Source organism: Mustela putorius, unplaced genomic scaffold, assembly GCF_011764305.1.
Source record: "Mustela putorius furo isolate JIRA1106 unplaced genomic scaffold, ASM1176430v1.1 tig00000430_pilon_pilon_pilon, whole genome shotgun sequence".
Taxonomy (NCBI): domain Eukaryota; kingdom Metazoa; phylum Chordata; class Mammalia; order Carnivora; family Mustelidae; genus Mustela; species Mustela putorius.
In genome coordinates this window covers 25,866,404-25,886,564 of record NW_025421377.1, presented here as the reverse complement: position 1 = coordinate 25,886,564, position 20,161 = coordinate 25,866,404, and the positions used below count along the sequence as shown (strand labels likewise).

Here is a 20,161-nt window from a genome sequence, read left to right as displayed (position 1 = left end):
GAATATCTGGTACACACGTTTCCTTCCACTAAGAGGCTGTTGCACTCCATGTGTTAGACTCTAGCTCAGGGCCTACGGAGCTGATATTCTGACCTGGACCTTGACCTCCGGTTGATATAGGAAAGGTGTTAGGGTTCGGAGCCGATGGCTAGGAAAGAATTCTTGAGACATCTTTGGTGCAAACCTGGGGCAGGACCCGTGGGCAGAAGGAGTTGCGATGGGGTCACGAGGAGTGGTCCATTATGTACTTTCAAGCTGGAAAGGGGTTAGGGACAGCATAAGTCTCTAAGGAATTTTGGGAGCAAGGTTTCCAGGACCTTGAGAGGGCTAGCCATTGTTGGGAAAAGGTCATGTATTACCGACTAATAACTCTAATCATGAGACCCTTCAGATGTGTATCAGTTGGTCATGTGCTTGGAGGGTGATTGCCAGCACATATCTTGAGGGGCTGAGATAAAGGAAGTTGTATATGTTAGAGTTACAGGATCCTGGGGAGGGGTGGAGGTCAGGCTGGGATTGCCTTTGCCCTTAACAAAGTGTCAACACTTGAGGCAGTTGAGTGAGTCCCCAGAGGAATGTCGCTCTGCTTGTTTCAAGGACTCGTCAGTGGGCTGTAGGTAGTGAGGACATTTCATCATTTTTCTTCGGCCTTTGTTTCCCACATCCCCATGACCCCATAAAAGTACTGTTACCATGAACATGGCCCTAATGTCTAGCCAGTTTCCTCCTTTAGCATTTTGGGGCCCTTTCCAGCTTCTGCAACTTGATAAACCTCCAAATACCTCCTGAGCATGATTTTGTGGCTTTGGGTTTGGTAAGCTATTTGCCCTTCAAGAGTGCACAACCTTGTTGATTTTGTAGTGGGTACTAAAGATTTGAGGAAACAGATAATTAGATCTACATGCCTCTGTGCCATCTTTTTTCACATTCTTCTAGTAACATCAAAAAAGGGAGGGAAAGTATTCCTGAGACATGCTGGGACTGGCCACAGGTAAGCAAACCAAGTTCCCTCTGCTCCCCAGACAGAGGAGAAGCATATCCTGTAGGACCATCTCACTTCTTGCTTTAGCAGCCCTGGCTGTCCCTGAAATCCCAGAGCCCTGGAAACCGCATACAGAAGCTATGTCACTGAACCTCAAAGAGGATTCCTGCCCTAAGTCCAGGCCACAGCTGTTGAGCAGCTGTGCCATTGTGCCCCAAAGCTGCTTAGTGTAAGATGCAAATGAATAGGGTATTCCAAATCTATGTGAAGAATACTAACCCCTGAGACAGCCTCTGACAGATAATATATATCATGAAAATATCCATGGCATTAGAATGGATAATGGATGAACTTTTGATTTGTATTTTGTTTTTTTCCATAAAAGTTATGCACTCAAATCTTTTCAACTTAACCAAAAATGAATGAGAAAAAAGAGAGAGAGAGAGAGGAAGAAAGGGAAGAACTATGGCTGCTGGTATACCAGAAGTACGGAAGCGGGTACAACGCAGCTCCCTGTCATCCTCCGCTCCTTTTTCCGCCCAGGCACTCCACGCAAAAACAGCATGAAAGTCTTCCCTGGAGCAACCAAGATAAATGTCTGCCCCTGGGGGCAGGCCCCAAGTTCAGGCACAGTACCACCTCTGAGAGTTGGCACCCTGTCTCACCTTTGATCAACTTTCCTTGTGGGACACGTCAACCTTGTGCCTCTTTAATGTACAAGATGGGACAAGAGCTTGAGACAGGCAGGTACAGCTGCAGGCAGGGCTCTCTGCAATGCTGGGCAGAAAGGCTTTTTTTCTTCTGCCCAGGCCCAAGAAGAGCCCTAGGGTTGTTGGCCTGCTACATCCTAGGAAAAGGTATCCTGGCCTTCTGGGGATTTGGCATGTGTGCTGCCCAACAGCAGGCAAGCTGGGACCTGGAGCCAAAAAGAACCATTTGGAAAGCAGGCAGCAAGTTATTTTCTAAACCCAGCTTTCGGGATCAATGCTTACCTCCTCTCCTCCGTGTCTTCTACAGTGACCACACCCCGTGAGCCCTTTAGGAATCTAATGATCCCAGGCACACTTTCTAACCTCCCCCTGCCCCATCTCCATCAGAATCCCCGGGGTACAGAAGTAGGGAAACTCCCTGACACACTCAAGGATGGGAGAGTAAATCCATACAAACCTTCAGGAGAACAAACCCACAATACATAAAGTTTAAATGTACATTTCCTTAGAATACACCCAGGAATTTCACTTCTAGAAATGTATTCTAAAGAGGGGCGCCTGGCTGGCTCTGTCGGAAGAGCACACAACTCTTGACAGTGGGGTTGTGAGTTCGAGCAGCACACTGGGTGTGGAGATCACTGAAAAAATAAACTTGAAAAAAATGTTTTCATGTGTCCTAAAAAAATGATTATATGGGTACACAGAAATGTATGGATGAGAATGTTTATTGCTGTTTTATTAAAAATACTGAACAATTAGAAACAAAATATCCGTTAGGAGAGGCTCTTAGTCACATGAACACACAATGAAACACTCGCAGCTGTCAAAAATAAGGAAGGAGACCCATACCAGTTATCCCTGATATATGGCCTAACGCATCGTGACGTGAGAAAAGTAGGTTATAGAAGAGTATATAGAGTAGAATCCCACTTACATAGTTTTTAAAAAGTTTATATGCTTATGCTTGCCTAAAAAGAATCAAATGATAAATATTTGGTTGCTGGTATCTGCAAGGGGTGGCCTTGTAGGTATTATCACTTTTTCTATATTGTTTACATTTTTAGAAAGGAGATATATTAACAGTAAAAATATTTTGATGTATTTTTTTTAAAACGGTCTCTCAGGAAAATACACGCAATCCCTTCACACTGACAACCACCTGTATCTGTAAAGAACTTTGCAGTTTGCAAAATACTTTTTTATTTTCTCCGTTAACTTGCCCAGCCCTCACAGCACCGTGAGGTAGGAAAGGCCGATCTTAGTACTGTCAAAGACAAGCAAGACTAATAGGAAACAAACTGAGGGTTGCTAGAGGGGGGTGGGGAGGCGGTGGGGTAACAGGGTGATGGGCATGGAGGGCACGTGATGGGATGAGCCCTGGGTGTCGTATGCAGCTGAGGAGTCACTGAGCTCTACCTCTCAAAGTAAGGATACAGTGTAAGCTCACTAACTGAATGGAAATAAAATAAGTTAATAAGAAAAAACTAGACATGAATTCAAATGATGAAAAGAGACAGTAGGAGGAGAAGGAGCTGAGCAGAGGCTCAATGAAAAATCACAGAGCAGGTGAGTGCAAACGTGCTGTGGCCAGCTCTGTCCACGCTCCAGCAGCTACGGAAGTTAGGACTATCCTCCCCCAGAGGCTGGGAGATGGCGGCCCTCCCCTACCTCATGATTACCTCACAGAGGAATGGCTTTCAGATCACTGAGAAAGACACTCCTGAGTTACAAGGATACTGCACATATCAAAAGGCTAGAAAAAGGATTTGCAATTGTCAGTCCTTTGTAGTAAGTGCTGTAGGAAAGGGAGGTCAGCGGCTGGCCAGAACAGACAGGAAACTCTCCTGTCAGCCACCGGGGCTGGGGAATGGGGAATGGCCTGGCGAATGGCCTCAAGCTGCCTGTGAAAATTTGCTCAAGTCTCTTCGTGCAGGGATTCGGATGGAGTTGTCTTGTCAAGAATTTTTGCAATTCTCAGGATCTCCCCTTTCCAGATTAAAAAATATGCTTGGAGAAATTATGTGCTGTCGCACCTTGGAGATGCACCACGTGGATCTCCTTCCAGAAAGAACCCGGCATTCTGCTGCCTCGAGGCCACCCAAAGAGCCTCCAGTGGCTGCCCATTCAGGGCCACCCGAGCATCCACGCTGAAGCCATGTTCTTTGGGAACAGACTGCGGTCAGTGACTGAGCACGGGGAGCGCTCAGCCTGGCCATTTCCACACAACATGGGGCTGTTCTCATGGGCAAGGTGTGCTCCGCAGTCCCAGGCTGGGCGAGTCTCTGTCAGGTCCGCATCACAGCCCCGGGCTCTCGCTGCCAGCCCGCCCTCCCACATTCTGGTTCACAGGCGCCACCCACGAACAAACCCACTGCTCTTCTGGCTTCGTCTCAACCTCTGCTGCCTCAGGTACCCAAAGGCACACATGCTCTCGTTCAACACCAGCCTCTCAAGGAAAAGGTACTCAAACCATCGTTTCTGAATCTCATTAAGGTGTAAACCCTGTTCAAGACATTTGCATTTAGTCAGATGGAAAAATCTATAGCTAAAGGAAAGAGTTTCTAAAAGTGAGAATGACAGAATGCCCTATAGGGAAGCCGGGATGTGAGGGGCACAGGAAAGAGGCTGCACCATCAGAGCCTCCTTGGAATGACAGAAATCCCACCAAATGGTCTTTAGTTCCACCCAGAAGATTAGAGAATCCATTCAGAGGCAAGGCTAGGAGGCTACACTGAGCCTTGAACACATTTCTGTCATTGTGCTTCCTATATTGCATAGCGACTGGCATGGCTGCCTTGCATTCGGAGTTTGAGCTTCTCAATGTAAGACCTGGTTTTCGTTTTGTTTTGTTTCATTTGTTTGCGTTTCAGAGGTAGAGCCCAGTGATTCATCAGCTGCGTGCAACTCCCGAGGCTCATCTCATCACATCACGTGTCCTTCTTGGTGTCCCTCCCCCGGCTGCCCCATCCCCCACCCCCTACCCACCTCCCTTTCCGCAACTCTGTTTGTTTCTATAGTTAGGAGTCTCTTATGGTTTGTCTCCGTGTCTGATTTCATCTTGTTTTATTTTTCCCCTTCCTGTAGGGTCTTGTTTTGTTTCTTCTATCATACAATTTCTTCTGTCATATAATAATTTACTTTCTCTGACTGACTTCTTTCACTCATCATAATACCCTCCAGTTCCATCTGCTTTGTGGCAAATGGCAAGATTGCATTCATTTTGATGGCTGAGTAATATTCCATTACACGTGTGTGTGTGTGTGTGTGTGTGTGTGCGCGCGCACCTGCGTGTGTACCGTATCTTCTTTGTTCATTCTGTTGATGGACACTTGGGCTCTTTCCATAGTTCAGCCATTGGACATTGCTGCTTTAAACACTGGGGTTCAGGCACCCCTCAGATCACTGCTTGTTCCTTTGGGTAAATACTTAGTATAATTGCCAGGTCATGGGGTAGCTCTATTTTTAACTTTTTGATTCGTTTTTGCATCCTCAGCCCTTGAACAGAAGTCAGTATGTCATAGTAGCTCAATAATAGTTGAATAAATTATTGGGTCTGACTTTAGGGAAGCAAGAAGGTAGGGCAACAGTGGGGTAATAATTACCAGAGCTAATAGTTACTGGGTGTGTATCGGGCGCTGTTGCAAATTCTTCGTCATGTATCATCATGTCATTTAGTATACGCGGTAACCCCACAAGGCAGTGTTGGCTGGTGGTGATGTCCATGAAGCAGACTCGGAGACAAACTTTAGGGTACAGCGTGTTCATTAGGAAGCACGCTCAGGACCCGCATCCATGGCAGAGAAGGGAAAGAAGCAAGTTTGGGTGCAAGAAAGTGAGCCTCAGGGCAGGCCCAACGGTAGCCTCAGCCAAGCCACGGGGAGCTCCGAGACCAAAATGATCCACCAGGCTGTCCTGGGTTGGACCGAGGTGACCGAACCTTTCCACATCCTCTCACCTTAATCTGCCATAGATGCGGGCCCTCCTGGGCAAGACACAACCTTGGTTGGGGCTGCTCTCGGGGTGTTGTTGCCCAGGAGGGGTTTTTAGCTGAAGGTTTTGTGCCAAAAGCTCTCCCAATAGCTGGGGCATCTAGGCAACACATTTCTGTGTTCAATACAAGTAGGTAATGTTACTGACCCTTTACATAGATAGAGAAACTGAGGCACAAACACTTTAGATAACAGCCAGTCAGGTCACATACTGAGAGGCCAAACTGGGATCAAACCCAGACCGTCTGGTGAGAGGGAGAGTGTTTCTGATCACTACGTCTTACTCAGGAGGAAGGTGCACAATTGGGTAGCCAGGGGCGACGGCCCCCTGCCTGCCTCAGTGTTGTCGTGAAATCCTACCTTTGGAGAGCGTGAATCCATCCTTGCTCGCGTGGAAGTTCATGTTTCCGAACTCCGAATCACTGCAGTCAGGAACGGCAAAGACAGCATCCGGTGGGATACGTGTAGAAGAATGTTCACACGGGCTTCACCCAGCATTAGGCTGGGCACGGCGAGTGATGGAAAGGAAGCGTAACACACGGTGTCTTCTCAAGAGAAGTTTAGAGTTTGGAGGAAAGGATAAACCACAGGCACGTGAAATAATTCCCGGGAAAAATCCCAGAACATAAGTGAGTAAGTGGGAAATGATGTTCGTGTTGGAGAGCAGTAAGGTAGCGAAGGGCCAGCAAACCTCTAACAAAACAGTCCTGGACTAATACAAGGTTCTACCCCCTTGAACATCGAATGACTGTGGGCCTTGGAACCCAAGGTAATGTTAAAGTCTGAACTATAACTTAAGCATGAAAAGGAACTAGGTATTGGGAAGGGCCCACATGCCTGAGCACAAAGAAGTTTCTGGGCAAAATTAAAATCCCCAGCTTTTTTTTTTTTAAAGATGTTATTTATTTATCAGAGAGAGAGGGGGGAGAGAGCGAGCACAGGCAGACAGAATGGCAGGCAGAGGCAGAGGGAGAAGCGGGCTCCCTGCTGAGCAAGGAGCCCGATGTGGGATTCGATCCCAGGACCCTGGGATCATGACCTGAGCCAAAGGCAGCGGCTTAACCAACTGAGCCACCCAGGTGTCCCCAAATCCCCAGCTTTTGATGAGACCTCATTTTCTCTACACTGAACCGTCTTGAATTTTTATATTACCACGAGGTATTTTAACTCTCTTAGCTGCTTTTTCCTTATATGGGTAAAAGCACTTAAAAATCGAAGAGAATACTGTGGCTTATCTCACTGGTGCAGTGAGTAGGGCTTTCTTTATAAGAACTTTATTTCGTTCATTCAGTAGCTGTTCAATGAGCACCATCAGCATCTGGATAGGACTTTAGCATTGTGGTTTAAGAAAGAACATAGAGTTTGCCAGACAGATTGGTTTGAATTTCAGCTCCACTCAGCAGATTATGTCATCCAGATACTTCTCTAATCTTTTCGCTTCTTTCCTTGTACAATGGGACCAACAGCTGTACTTGTCTAACAGGCTGTGGCGAAAGTTAAATAGTTCTTACAAGGTTCCTGAGATGTATAAAGTGAGCAGTAAGGTCAGTAAAGAACAGCTGCAGGAGAAGGCCTTTGAGCCAGAGACCGGGCTGGGGGTTCAGGATGAATAGGAAGACACACAGTTCCTGCCGCCTCCAGTCAGACAGGTAAGGTGAGCGCACAGAGAGACAAGCAAGGCATTAACTGCTAGGATAAGAAAAATCAGCTTTATGGAAGCATGTAGCACTGGCATAGGAAAGTAAAGGCGTTCCAGAAAGGTTTCTTGGAAGAAAGTATCATCATCACCTTTAAAAAGATATTCTGTGCTGTGAATTGTTCATGTGAATGTAAGTCGCATGAGGGCAGGGACACAGTGTGTTGTGTTTGGTTTTATGTATCAAACTTCTAGTGCAGCACCTGCCACGTAAGAGGCGCTCGGATGCGTAGGGGATAAATAAAAGGAGTGCTACAGTGGAAAGCTGGAGTTCGCCAGATGAGGGTGCCAGGAAAGGTGTGCCAGACAGGTGTGAAAGTGTGCATGAAGTTCCTGCGGCGAGCGAAAGCACAATGAACGGGAGGAGCTGATATGCAGTCAGGCTGGAAAGTTGTGTGCGGGGCCGTGAGGGACAGGCTTGGACAGGGATCAAATCAAGCAGGGTCTTAGAAGCCATGGTAAGGAGTTTGAACTTCATGCTGAGGACCAATGTGAAGCCATAAAGGATTTTAATCAAAGAAAGGACATAATCAGTGTGTGCTTTTTTCTAGTTCTTTCTTTATTCTGTTAATACACTAATAACTTAAATCCATTTTTAAAGGAGAGTGGAAACTAGATATAAGCATTATTAGAAGATCGATCCCCATAATCTCATCACTCAGAGATAAACACCATGGGACTATAAATAACAAGCAGTCTGTCTAGATTAACTATTGCTGTATAAGAAACCACCCCAAAAGCTAGTGGCTTGAAACAACTTATTTCTCATGAGTCTGCGGCTTGAGTGGCAGTTCCTTAGCTGTGTGTGTTGTACCTGAAGATACCTCATGGCAAACTAGAACATCTGAGATGATCTTGTCCTCAAGAGCCTCTCTCTACCTGGCCTCTCATCTTTCAGTAATCCAACCTGAGCTTCTTTGCAGCATCTGGCCGGCCTCCAAGGATGAACAGGAGACTGCCAGTCTTCTTAAAGCATGGGGTTGGACATACACAGAACTGCTTCCACTCTAGCAAGTAAAACTAGGGACAAAACTAGGGGCAAGTAAAACTAAGGACAATTACATGAAATTCAAGGGGAACAGACTCCACCTCTCTTGCCGGGAAGAGCAGTGTGTGTGCACAGGGCTGGGAAGACCCAATAGCTATTGGGAAACTATCTACTGCACAACCTGACTTGCTGAACACAAGAACAGTAGGTTGTTCACCCATTTCTGGTACAAAAAAATTAGAAAAACTCGGTTCAGAAATGACAAATGCAGACTACATGGTCTTTGTCCCTAGGGAATCTGATAAAAATGGGTTGCCTAAATAAGCCGGCCATTTGCACATGCACAGGGGAAGGCAGGAGGCAAGGGGGAAGAACATCATGTTAGAGTGTGGAAATGAAAGGAAATGAAAGAAGACAAATCCTTGACAAAGAAAATGGTTAAAACTGTCAAGAGAAGTGTTCTGCGACGAATGCATCCAGAGGGGACAGGCGAGAACAGCATGGCTGTTTGTCCAGTCGCACTTCCTGGGGGTCCCCTGGGTGGAGCCAGGGACCAGGCAGTGATGCTACCGCATGCGGAATGGCAGACGCTCCGAAGCGTGCCTGCCACATCCTAGGAAATGACTAGGATACTACAATGACCCTGCTGATAAAGAGAACAGGACTGAACCGAGCCAGTGGCAGAAAACAGGAGACAGAGTAGAGCCAGACAGTATAAATGAAACCATATAAACGGTAAGTGGAAATGTCCAGTAAACAGGTCAGAGGAGGTGGGGAGATCGCCTAAGTTCCCACCTTGAGTGACGATACTATTCCATCAAGATAGACATACAGGAAGAGCAGGTTTGGGAAGAATCGGAAACTTCCAGGTCAGGTAGCCAGTTGTAAAAAAACAAGTTGGGAGCTCAGTAAAGGCCGCTAGACTAAGTATGCTGAAAAAACCATAAAGGGGAACACATGAAACCATGCGTGTAGATTTACATATTAAGTGCATCTATTAAGAAAAGCAATCAAAGGGGCGCCTGGGTGGCTCAGTGGGTTAAAGCCTCTGCCTTCGGCCCAGGTCATGGTCTCAGGGTCCTGGGATCAAGCCCCGCATCAGGCTCTCTGCTCAGCGGGGGGCCTGCATCTACCCCCCCGCCCCGCCTACTTGTGATCTGTCAAATAAAGCAAATCTTTAAAAAAAGAAAAGCAAAGCAATCAAAATCCTGGAGAACTGAAGAGGGCTTTAAGATTTGGAAAGCCACAAATGACTTTCACATCTCAACAAAACAAAATCTGAAAGCAGAATATACTGTCTACTATCCACCCTAATGGCTTAATAAGAAGGGAAGGGTCATTCTCAAGCCAAGAGTCTCCACTGGGAGAGTTGGGAAAACATGGCTGGATCACTAAGAAGAGGTATTAGTATTACATGAAAACCTCATTCGGTATAGGACTTTCCAACCAACTAGAGAAAACCAAGTTCTACGAAATCAAACCAGAGGTGGAACATATCCCCCCTCGTCTAAATAAACCCCACCATGACTTGTGAAACAAGCCTAAGTCTTGGAAAGAGAGGGTCAAAGAGCCAGAGGCTGGCAGGGTCAGTCACAGCACTCTCGTGTTTACTTGCCTAGCAACCTTCGGATTAGAGCATGGCCTGTCTGCAGAAAGAAATCGTACTGATCTTCCAACCTGAGAATCCTGCTGTACTTGATACCTGCTGCCTTTCACTATAAATTAATAGGCCTTCAGGTCAACACATCACTCCTTTGTTTCGTGTGAGTCCACTCCAGGGAGAGGTCAATTCTCAAGTGACAGACCTGCTTTCAGGATCTCCAAGGCTAAGGGCCAAACTGTGATGAAGAAACACTACCTAGAGGTCTTCTGGTAACCAGAGAGAGAGCTTATCTTGGAGGCACTCCAGCCTCACTCCAAGCCTTCCCATGCAAACACAGCAAGCACTTTTTCTTTTGAACCAAGATATTAAGATACAACTGCAAACAAAGAGTAGAATTCATGAACATTTTTATTTTAAGTTGTAATCTATCATTACTTCAAAAAGATCCACTTCAGAAAACATCCAATGAATGATGACTTACCATTAAAAAAGTCATCAATGTATGATTTATAATACAGAATACACAATAAATTATATTTACATGCAATCAGACTAGACTACCACACACACAGGGTAAAAAAATACAGTATTTTTATGTACATTTTTTAAGATTTACATTTTTATACAATTTATAGTTAAAAAAATTCTCTGTACAAAATCTCATGTGTACAGAGTTTGTAAATCCCTATTCTTATGGCTGTACCACCACACAGATATGCTGAAAACTAGAATACTACAAACACTTAACTTTTTTTTTTTTTAAACCTTCATATCCAGTCTTGGCACCCATACACTCATACCGTTATTTTTGAAATGTGAATTACAAAGGAAGTAACATAATCATGCAGACTTTTTGAATAGAAGAAAAAGAAATAATATAGGTTACTAGATCAACATTTATCAATTCCACAGTTACCTAGTTCTCTTCAACTTCCTGCACTGCTTTCACACAGGTGCATGCATAACTAAAGATTATGGATTGTTTTAATAACATTAAAATAATACTACAGTCTGACAATACTTAGGCATTAAAAATGCAACTATCTAACAACCATAGCCTGTCAAGTATTTCTGCTTCAGCAGAAACTTCAATTAACACATTACATACTAAAATTCACAGAAATGTATTATAATTCCTAAGTTTATAGAGTCTGCATCAGAGAGTAAGTGATCATTTAAAGAGGAACAAAACAACAAAATGTGTACGACACTGGAGAGTATATTCTCTGTTTGGAGACCGGAGAGTAGGGGAGATCTATGATAAACCATTCACGGGTCACCCCCAGTCCCTGCGAAGGAAGTACTCGTACACTCCCAATCGGTTTAAATAGACAGGTGAAGGCTGTATAAAAAGTTTTAAGATAAGCTACACTATTCATCTTTAAAAATCTTCTTGAAAAGTAACAAACTGAAGGTATCAGCACCTTCCCTCCTCCCCCAAACAGCTAAAGATCGATGAGAAAAATAAAGTGCCAATGTGTAAAACATTGTTAATCGTTTAAGAGGCACTAACCCATTTGATGGCTTAGGATTAAATATGAAAATAGGCCAGATCTGATCTGAATAATAAATAGAAGGTAGGTATCCCAGTCTAAGCGATTCCTGTCTAGAAGGGGGGACAGACCAGAAAACTACCTACTCCCCCATTTATTGCTTTGAAATCTGTACACACACTGAATGCTGACACACAACTGGGTTTCTAAGATGGAAAGCACAGTGCCTGTGCCACTTTGAAGCTGAAAAAGAAAGTGCAGTCTTGGTCACTGGAAGGAGAGCTGCTCAGACTCTCTTCACAGCTCGTATCTTCACCGGAGTCCTCACTGAAGGGGGAGAGAAAGACAAAGAAGATTCCATTTAGAAAATACTTAAAGATTTTAGAAGCCAAATAAACTACTGAACAAGTACCTCCAGTTTCAGGATTTTTATATTCAAAATTTAAGCCTTACGGAGACAAAATTTAATGTATAGGGACTTCCTAAAATCAACTGTCATCTATTATAATCTCCTTAGAAAACACATATTTTAAGAGGCTGAGACAAATTATTATCGGCCAAACTATTATTCTTGTACCAATTAATAAGCATCAGCAACTATACAATTCGAAGCAGTTCAAATCCAGTAAGTGGACACAAAGGACAGCGTGTCTCCCACCACACAGTTTTGGGTCCTTCTCGCATTAGTAACCGTATCCCTGCCACGCTCAAACCAAGAAACCAGCAGCTATAAAAATGAAAACTTCTTGTTCTTTATCACTAGAGCATAAAATAACCAAATAAAATTATTCATTTTATGAACAAAAATTAACTGAATGAGAACAGTGGCATCTGACCCAACAGTCGCAGTATCCCGGGAAGTCTGCGGCGGCAGTGGGGGTTCCCTTCACCTTCCGGTCCTCGACCTCACGGCACCACGTGAGGAATCCTGCCCCCCCCTGAGAAGCCCAGAGAGCCACTTCAGGTTTTGTTTGTTTTTAAACTGAACTCTATTTCAAAGAGCAAGGGAGGTGTGAGGCAACCAGTTTTCCAAAAGGGAAGGAATGAAGTCAGTCAGACAGAGGAGAGACCAGCACCGTACGATCTCACTGACGTGTGGAATCTAAAAATGAGAACCACAAAAGCCACAGCGCACAGCCCGGTGGGTGCCAGAGGCAGGAGAGGAGAGCAGGGGAAGTGGTCAGCGGAGGCAAACTTCCCGGTACAAATCCTGGGGGCGTAGTAGCAGAGCCTCCGGTTGTTGTTGTTGTTAATAAAGAAAAAGAGGGGGGATGGAGGGGATACTTCTCGATCACCACCTACCTCTACTTCTAGCTGTTTTCTCACCCGAAGAAATGATGCTACTGGAGTGGGGGCTTTCTCTAAAACCCTGTAAGACTCCCAGGTTCCATTCTGAGTATAAAATCAGCATTATTTACTACGGGGAAGTCTAACTAGTCAAGGAACCTGCTTACCTTTCACTTTCATCAAAACACCCCCCTTCTGGTATCGTTGGCAGCTCAGGAACACTGTAGTAGCTGTTGTGGAGGTTCTGGGCTGTGCGCCTCGAAACGATCCAAACCAATTTCTTTAGGTCTGGTTTGCAACATTCAGGGGAAGAATATTCGGCGAGGCATTTAGAAACTAACTCCCTCCAATAAATGAACTCGGTGTCATTAACCTGGAAAAACACAATTTAATGAAGAGGTTTGCTACCTTAGACTCACCCTGTAATGCCTACAATACGCTGATGCTCAGCGCCCACCAGCAGGTGCTCCTTTCTGATGCGGAATGTAACCTGGACGTCAAGACTTTTTTAAAGCTCCCCAAGTGATTCTAATATACAGTCAAAATCTGGTAACCAATGGTTTAAGGGAGGAGCACTATAGGTATAAATAATTTACATGGACCCTAATAAAAATCTTTGCCTATTTTAAGGAAATACATTGACCCAAGAACATTAGGTTGTTTAATCAACCTATTATTAAATATGTTCTTTAACAGTCTCAGTGAAAGGAATTTCACATAACATAGCACTATGTGGACTGCCAAAAATACGCATTTACATTAGGACACCAGATATATGCTAATGGAAAAGTTAGCAACATGACAGAAAAGGCATTTCCCCCAAAGAGCACAGTTCCTCCCCCACTGAGGACTGCCCCAACTTATTTCAATGAATACATTTTCACTCAAGGTATTTCCAGATAGGGGCATCTGGGTGGCTCAGTTGGTTAAGCATCTGTTTTCAGCTCAGGTGACGATCCCAGGGTCCTGAGATCAAGCCCTGCGACTGGCTTCCTGCTCGGTGGGGAGCCTGCTTCTCCCTCTGCCTCTGCCTGCAGATCCCCTTGCTTGTGCACTCTATGTCAAAGAAGCAAAATCTTCCAAAAAAGGTATCTTCAAATATTACTAAAGGTCTAAATTATGAGTAAGTTCAAAATTTAAATGAAAACTAAGAAGTTATTTGCTAAAAAAAAAATGCTTCACGAATACTTTCATCGCCAACAGAAAATGTTCTATCATCTTGGTCTCCATCAGCACCTAATCCAGCTACATCTTGACCCCCCTGCAGGCAGGCTGGCTCGCTTCCGGTTCTACAGATACCTCCTGCTGCCGCACCTAACAGCCTCCTTCGATTCTTTCTACGCTGGTCACTCACTGAAATTCCACACTCTTGAGCAGCAATACTTCTCGAAAACCTTCTTCCAACCTGACAGTGCGCTTGTCTCATGGACCCTCCTCCCCTCGCCTCCTAAGGGGGAAATCACCAACAGTGAAAACCCAGAGTTTCAAATGACCCCTAAGCAAAGAACTCCCACAAGTTTCTTATGGTTTCTACTATGATTTCTTCATGAGAAATTTCAAATGTCAATCTCCAACTATAATTTATCCTGAGTTTTATTCTAGGCTGCCAAGTATCTGCTGAATACCCACCTATCTGAAAGACCTGCAAGAACCTAAAATCATGCTGCTTTGATCACAAATTCATTTCTCCCAAACTTCCCTCAATGGCATCAATATTCTTCCCATCATTAGGTTCAAATCTTGGGTCATTTGTGACTCCCTCACTCATTTCCATGCTTGGCTTCCAAAACTATCTGAGCAGGATGTCCTTATTCCTGCTGCTGACTAGCCCCTAGACATTCTCACTGTAAGCCCACATTTAAATGTTTCCCAAACCCTACTAGTCCTGCAGCTTCCTGACCGAGAGCCTTTGCTACCCAAACTATCATTGTTGAAGATTCTATTGGTCCAACTGGACTCGCAGTCCCAGTGCTTGAGTCTGTCCTAACAAAAGCCAAAGCACTCCCTATGGGCGCTAACACCCCTGACTGCAAAACTTCTCGGGTGGGCCAAACTAAGAGGTTTAAAAGGAAAAACATGGCTAAGTTATTTTGGTAGTGCCACTAGTGCACTGACGATTCAGCCCTCCAGATGTAACGGCTGCCATTAGCGTACTTACTAAGTCTGCTAACTACTGCGTATTTTAGAACAATGCGCATGGAGCAATGTGAACCGCTATGTCACCCACTGGCGAGAATGCCAGAGAAGGACAACTTCTGAACACAGAAAGAAGCGACGCTAAGTACTCAGGATCCCCCGCAGCTTCATACTGTCTGCGACGAAGCTACATTTTGACAACCTCAACACTTGAGAGACAAGAAAAAGTACAAAAGTTCAAAGCCCCATAAAAGTATTACTTAATGTTTAAATCATCAGAAGGGAAAAGAAAACGAAACATCAGGAGAGAAATCTGCTTTCGGGAACAAGAACTGAAGATAACTTACCTTAGAATGTTTTTTAACAAGGAGAAGAATTTCCAGTAATTCAATGGACTTCAACGTTTCTACTTCCAAATTGAGAAGGCACAAAGCTAACACAGATGGCTAAAAAAAGAAAAAAGAAAAAGACGTTGTTGTTTTTTTTTAATCAGAATAGAAACAGCAAGACATATGCAAGGAAGAAATCAACGTACTTTTGCTTTTGAAAAGGTGAGTCGGCAGTGGCAAGCTTTCAGCTGAGCTTCCAGTTTATCCAGACTCAGGATTTCTTTCCTATACAATCAAAAGATAAGACAAAATATTTATTTATTAGACCTCCAAAGATGTAAATGACTTTAAGAATTTGCTGTTGAAAGTCCAAGCTGAAAATTTAGAAGAGCAAAACTATAAATTTCCCTGGCACTGTAACTGTTAGCTACAGCGACGCGAAGTACAAATTTTTATTTGTCATCCCACTGACCTTTCGGATGTATGACACAGGACAATAGTATGGTACAAGTGCAAAAAGTTTAAGGCAGTAGTTGCTTCCAATTCATAGTGCAATTTTTCTGAAATTATTTTTTCCATCCGTTTGATGTCAGAAGCAGTACATTTACACTGACTAATCCGGATTACATCGTGAGTGGATGGAACATTGCATTCTTCTTCAATTATCCTAGCAGCCAGCAAAAAACAACAGACTCCAATGCAAGACAAATGCTTAGGCTTCACCTGAAAAACAAAAAAGAAGGCTGCTTCTAACAACCATCACTCTGATTTAGCAAACCAGGCCCCAAGATATTACAATGATGTCCCTAACTCTTAGACAGAACACTGAACACTATCTAGCTGCTTCAAGTACTTACTCTTACTCACAATTATACTGAATCATCTTTACATTTTAAACTGAGTTAACTTCCCATTTTAAAAAGGCATTTAAGCATTTAAATTAAGTAATTTAAATGCAAATTAAAAAGGTAGCTTTTTTTTTTTTTTTTTAAAGATTTCTGACATGAGAGCCTTGGGTGGCTCAGTTGGTTAATCGTCCTCTGTCTTCAGCTAACGTCATGATCCGAGGGTCCTGGGATGGAGCCCTACATAGGGGTCCCAGTTCAGCAAGGGCTCTGTTTCTCCCTCTGCTCCTCCCCCTGCTTGTGATCTCTCTCTCAGATAAGTAAATAAAATCTTTTAAAAAATTTTTTTAAAAAGATTTCTTATTTATTTACTTGAGAGAGATACATAGAGCCAGCACAAGCAGGGGGAGAGCAGAGGAAGAAGCAGACTCCCTGATGAGCAAGGAGCCCCATCCCAGGACCCTGAGGTCAGTACCTGAGCCAAAGGCAAACACTTAACCGACTGAGCCACCCAGCACCCCAGAAGGTAGGTTTCTAACACTGAATCATACTTTGTATTTCAAACATGAAATTCGTAAGAGTAGCCTCACCCAAAATAAATTAAGCCTTTCAACACCAAGACAATATAAACTTCTTTGGATATAAACATAATACATGTGACTTATCTTTTTATATTCTCTATTTAGGTATCAACCCACATTTCAGTGCAAATCTGCCCAAGAGAAATATTGCATCACTTGTGCAGAGCAGAGCATATGTAAAGCTGCCGTGGACAGATGGCTGCCCTTTTCTTTTCTGTGTCCTGAAAACTGACCCAGCAGCTGACAGCAATCCTATTGGCCCAAGAATCACCACATTTTTCTAACAGTTGCCGGTTAATAAGACCATGGCTCCCTGCTTTGAAAAGACTTCTCGCAGGGAAGGCAGTAGATCATCTTTAACATACCCTTATACTTCTACTTGTCATGTTCCAGTATTAGAAACAACGAAGCTCCAAGAGAAACATGATGGGAGATAAAAATACAAAAACCACATTCTAAGGACTGCATAGGTACATTAAGTAATACCTAAAAACAGCGGTCTCCGTTCTGTCACATCATCAAAGAGAAGCTGTATCAACCGTAACAGCGAGACATAAACTACAACACAGTTAATTCTGTAGTCCCTCACTCCGGCACTGAACGTCATAATTCCAATTAAAAATGTTTCTATGTAGTGACATAATTACATTCACTTGTCAAACGTTTATCGAACACTCATACGCTAGGCACTGTGCTGAGCACTAGGTTTAGGAAGATAAAGATGCGTATACAAAAGGGATTCGATACCTTCATAAGAGCCAAGAATCTATCTAAAATATTGACAGCCAGGACAAAAGTTTCAGTGCAAGATCCAAAAAAGTTGGTTAAACTCCTTAAATCTTCTACTTTGGCATTTCTCAATCTTGGACACAAAGTGTTATCATCCTGCAATTAAAACCAAGAACCAAAATTAACGACTTTCCTAGAACTAGATGGATAAATACACACAATTAGAATCAAATAAAGTCATTTTTTTTTTCTTAACCTTCAAGACTACGGGAAGAAAGAGCGGCATCATATAACTAATGATACTTTTTCAAATACAAGACACACATCTCTATCAAGGCTTTGTAAAAATACACAGCATAAAATATACATATATATGCACAGCATAAATGCCTCAGCAACCCAACATAAAGTGAACTGTTGTCACACTTCCAGAGAATTATAGCGGAAATAATTCCCCTATAATAGAGATCGTTTGTTTTGTTTAAATAAAAAGTCTAAGAGCCCACTGTGGAGTATCTCAGGGGCAGAGGGGATTCCCACAAACGAAGCACTCGGCTCCCGGGGAGTCCCCCACCCAGAAGCGGCAGGCTGCGGGCGGCACGTCCGGGGAACACTTCTCTGGAGCTCAGGGCACTCTCATTCTTGCATAACCTGCAAGATGCAGCTCCGTATTCCAGAAGACAGATTTTGGTCTTAAGAAACTCTGCAGCCTTTAACCTCAAATCAACTGGGGGCGCGGGCAGGGGGAGCCGTCCTTCTCCGAGCCCGGTCAGCTGCCTGAGAAAGGAGCCCTTCCGGGCGCTTACCTCCGGGGTAGCCTCGATCAAGCTCAGCCCTTTCTCCCGAGGTTGGAATCTCTGCTCCTGCTCCAGATAGAGGCTCAGCAACCCGAAGAGCTGCACCCCTTCTCGACCCGCCGAGTACTCCGCCCTCAGGTCCTTCATCTGCAGCGAAGACACGGCGCGGTTAGGGGGAACCCGGGGCGGGGGGTGTTGGGGGCAGGACGGGGCCAGCGCCGGTAGCTCGGGCGGGAGGCGCCCGGCACACCCCGGGGAGCAGCGGGCGAGGGGATCCGTCACGTCCTCCCGAGCCCCAGCGCAGGCTGCCCCCGCCTCCGGGGAGGTGTGGCAGGGGGAGGGGCCGCGGCCCGGGGCCGGCCAGCGCCGGGTCGGACCGGCCACCCCGGCCTCCCGGCCGCCCCGCAAACAGGAAGGCGGCCCCGGGCCGCGGCGTCCGGGCGGTCGCCCCACCGGAGGCCGCGGCGGGAGGGGCCTCTCCCCGCAGAGAGCCCCCGGGGCCGCCGCGGCCGGGGTGGGCGCTTGGCACAAGGTGGGGGGGGCGGGGAGAGAAAGTCTCGCGACCGAACAAAGAAGCGGAGGGAGGAGACTGCCGAGCCCCGCCTCGCCCGGGGAGCCTCGCCCGGGGAGCCCCGCTCCCGGAGCCCCTCTCGCCGGCGTCCACCCCCGAGCCGTCCGCGGCCGCCGCGGCGGAGCCTACCCCGGACCCACCTCGAGGGGCGAGAGCGCGGCCCGAGAGCGGGAGGGCGGCGGGGCCCGTCAGCCGGTCCGCCCGTGCCCGGACGACACCGTCGGTCCGCGGGCGCCCGGGCGCCTCCGCCGCGCCGACCCCGGGGCTGTCCATCCGGAAGCGCCACCGCAGCGACCCCGATAAAGTGGGGGGGCGCGCCCAAGACCTGCCTTCGGCCTCCCCGACCGCGCCCCGCCCGCCAGCACCGCCCGCGGAGGCAGGGCCGGGGTCGCCCCGGGCTGACGAGGGGGGACGCCGACAGCACCCCCGGCCCAGGCCCCACCGCGAACAAAGAAACCCCGCGGTCCCCGCGAGCCCACTCACCGCGCCGGAGCCGCGCCTCCACCCGCCCGCGGCGTCGCGGTCCGGCGACCACCGGCGACCGCGGGCCGCGGCGGGGGCGTCCGAACCGGTGTCCGGAGGCCGGGGACCCGCCGCCTCAGCGCTGCCCCCGGACCCGCATCGGACCCTTCCCCCAGCCCCTGCCGCCGCCGCCTCACAGCCCGCGCTTCATCCCGCCCCGCGGCGCCCACCCTCCCGCTGGGGCGCAGCGCCGACCCCGCGAGCCAGTCCCCGGCGGGCACCGCTGCCTCCACCGCCGAGGCCCGAGCGGATCCCGTGTTTTTGTTTTGAGTTTTCGACGCCCCCAAGGGGGCGGGGCACGTGACTCCCCGCGGAGGGATCCGCGGTGCCGCTGAAGCCTTTGAAAAAGAGTCCCGCCTGGGCCCGGGTCCGCGGCCGGGTTTGCGCCCTCCTTTCCCCCCCGGGCCTGGCCGAGCCGCCTCTCCCTCTCGATCCCGGGCGGAGGGTGGAGAGCTGGAAGTCGGCTTTCTGAGACTGATCCGGGGACGGGGAAGGAAAGGGACCAGTAGGCTGGCGAGGCGGAAGGAGACAGTTTCTGGTCGCAGTGCACCTTTTAAAGGTCCCCATTTGTTTTGCTTTTGCTGTTTTGAAAAGTCCGCCCAAAGCAGCCCGCTCTCCGATTGGATACTGGTCGAGCGACTAGAACGCGGAGCAGCTGATGCAATCTCGAATGCGGATTGGCTGGCCGATTCGTCTTCGAGCCCTCTGATTGGCTTTTGTCTTATCCGGGGCTTCTATCTTCCAAGGGGCCTTAGCAACGCTGGGGCCCGGGTGGCGCATGCGTGCAGCTCCGCAGGCAGAGGGACTGACCCTGGGGTCCAGGCCTTGGGCGGCCGCCGCCGCGGGTCCCTGCGGTGTCCCCCTCCTGCCCCCAGAGAGCTGTGGGAGCGGCACAGCCTTTAT

At 46.9% G+C, this 20,161-nt stretch overlaps 1 protein-coding gene across 2 annotated transcripts; it reads right to left on the bottom strand.

Moving 5' to 3' along the window:
• Nucleotides 1–10,358: 10,358 nt before the first annotated feature.
• CCNG2 (cyclin G2) lies at nucleotides 10,359–19,840 on the bottom strand. 2 transcript variants are annotated; one of them, XM_045079919.1, is made up of 8 exons: nucleotides 19,454–19,840; nucleotides 18,175–18,312; nucleotides 17,387–17,524; nucleotides 15,686–15,936; nucleotides 15,420–15,498; nucleotides 15,232–15,330; nucleotides 12,916–13,121; nucleotides 10,359–11,788 (listed from the first exon to the last, which is right to left on the bottom strand). In XM_045079919.1, the coding sequence occupies exons 1-8, from the start codon at nucleotides 19,823–19,825 to the stop codon at nucleotides 11,668–11,670; spliced, it is 1,404 nt and encodes a 467-aa protein (XP_044935854.1). In that variant the 5' UTR covers nucleotides 19,826–19,840; the 3' UTR covers nucleotides 10,359–11,667. The 2 variants fall into 2 exon arrangements, with proteins under 2 accessions (XP_044935854.1, XP_044935855.1); XM_045079920.1 differs by having other exon boundaries at nucleotides 19,220–19,505.
• Nucleotides 19,841–20,161: the final 321 nt, after the last annotated feature.

What these genes read in the sequence shown, in the direction of transcription:
- CCNG2 (XM_045079919.1), bottom strand. Translation starts at nt 19,825, where the DNA reads ATGGGGACCTTTAAAAGGTGCACTGCGACCAGAAACTGTCTCCTTCCG. An exon ending in GCCGGGGACTGGCTCGCGGG is followed by an intron (nt 18,313 to 19,453) that starts GTCGGCGCTGCG and finishes TCTTCGCTGCAG; the next exon opens with ATGAAGGACCTGAGGGCGGA. An exon ending in TGTTTTGATGAAAGTGAAAG is followed by an intron (nt 11,789 to 12,915) that starts GTAAGCAGGTTC and finishes CTCCCCCTTCAG; the next exon opens with TGAGGACTCCGGTGAAGATA.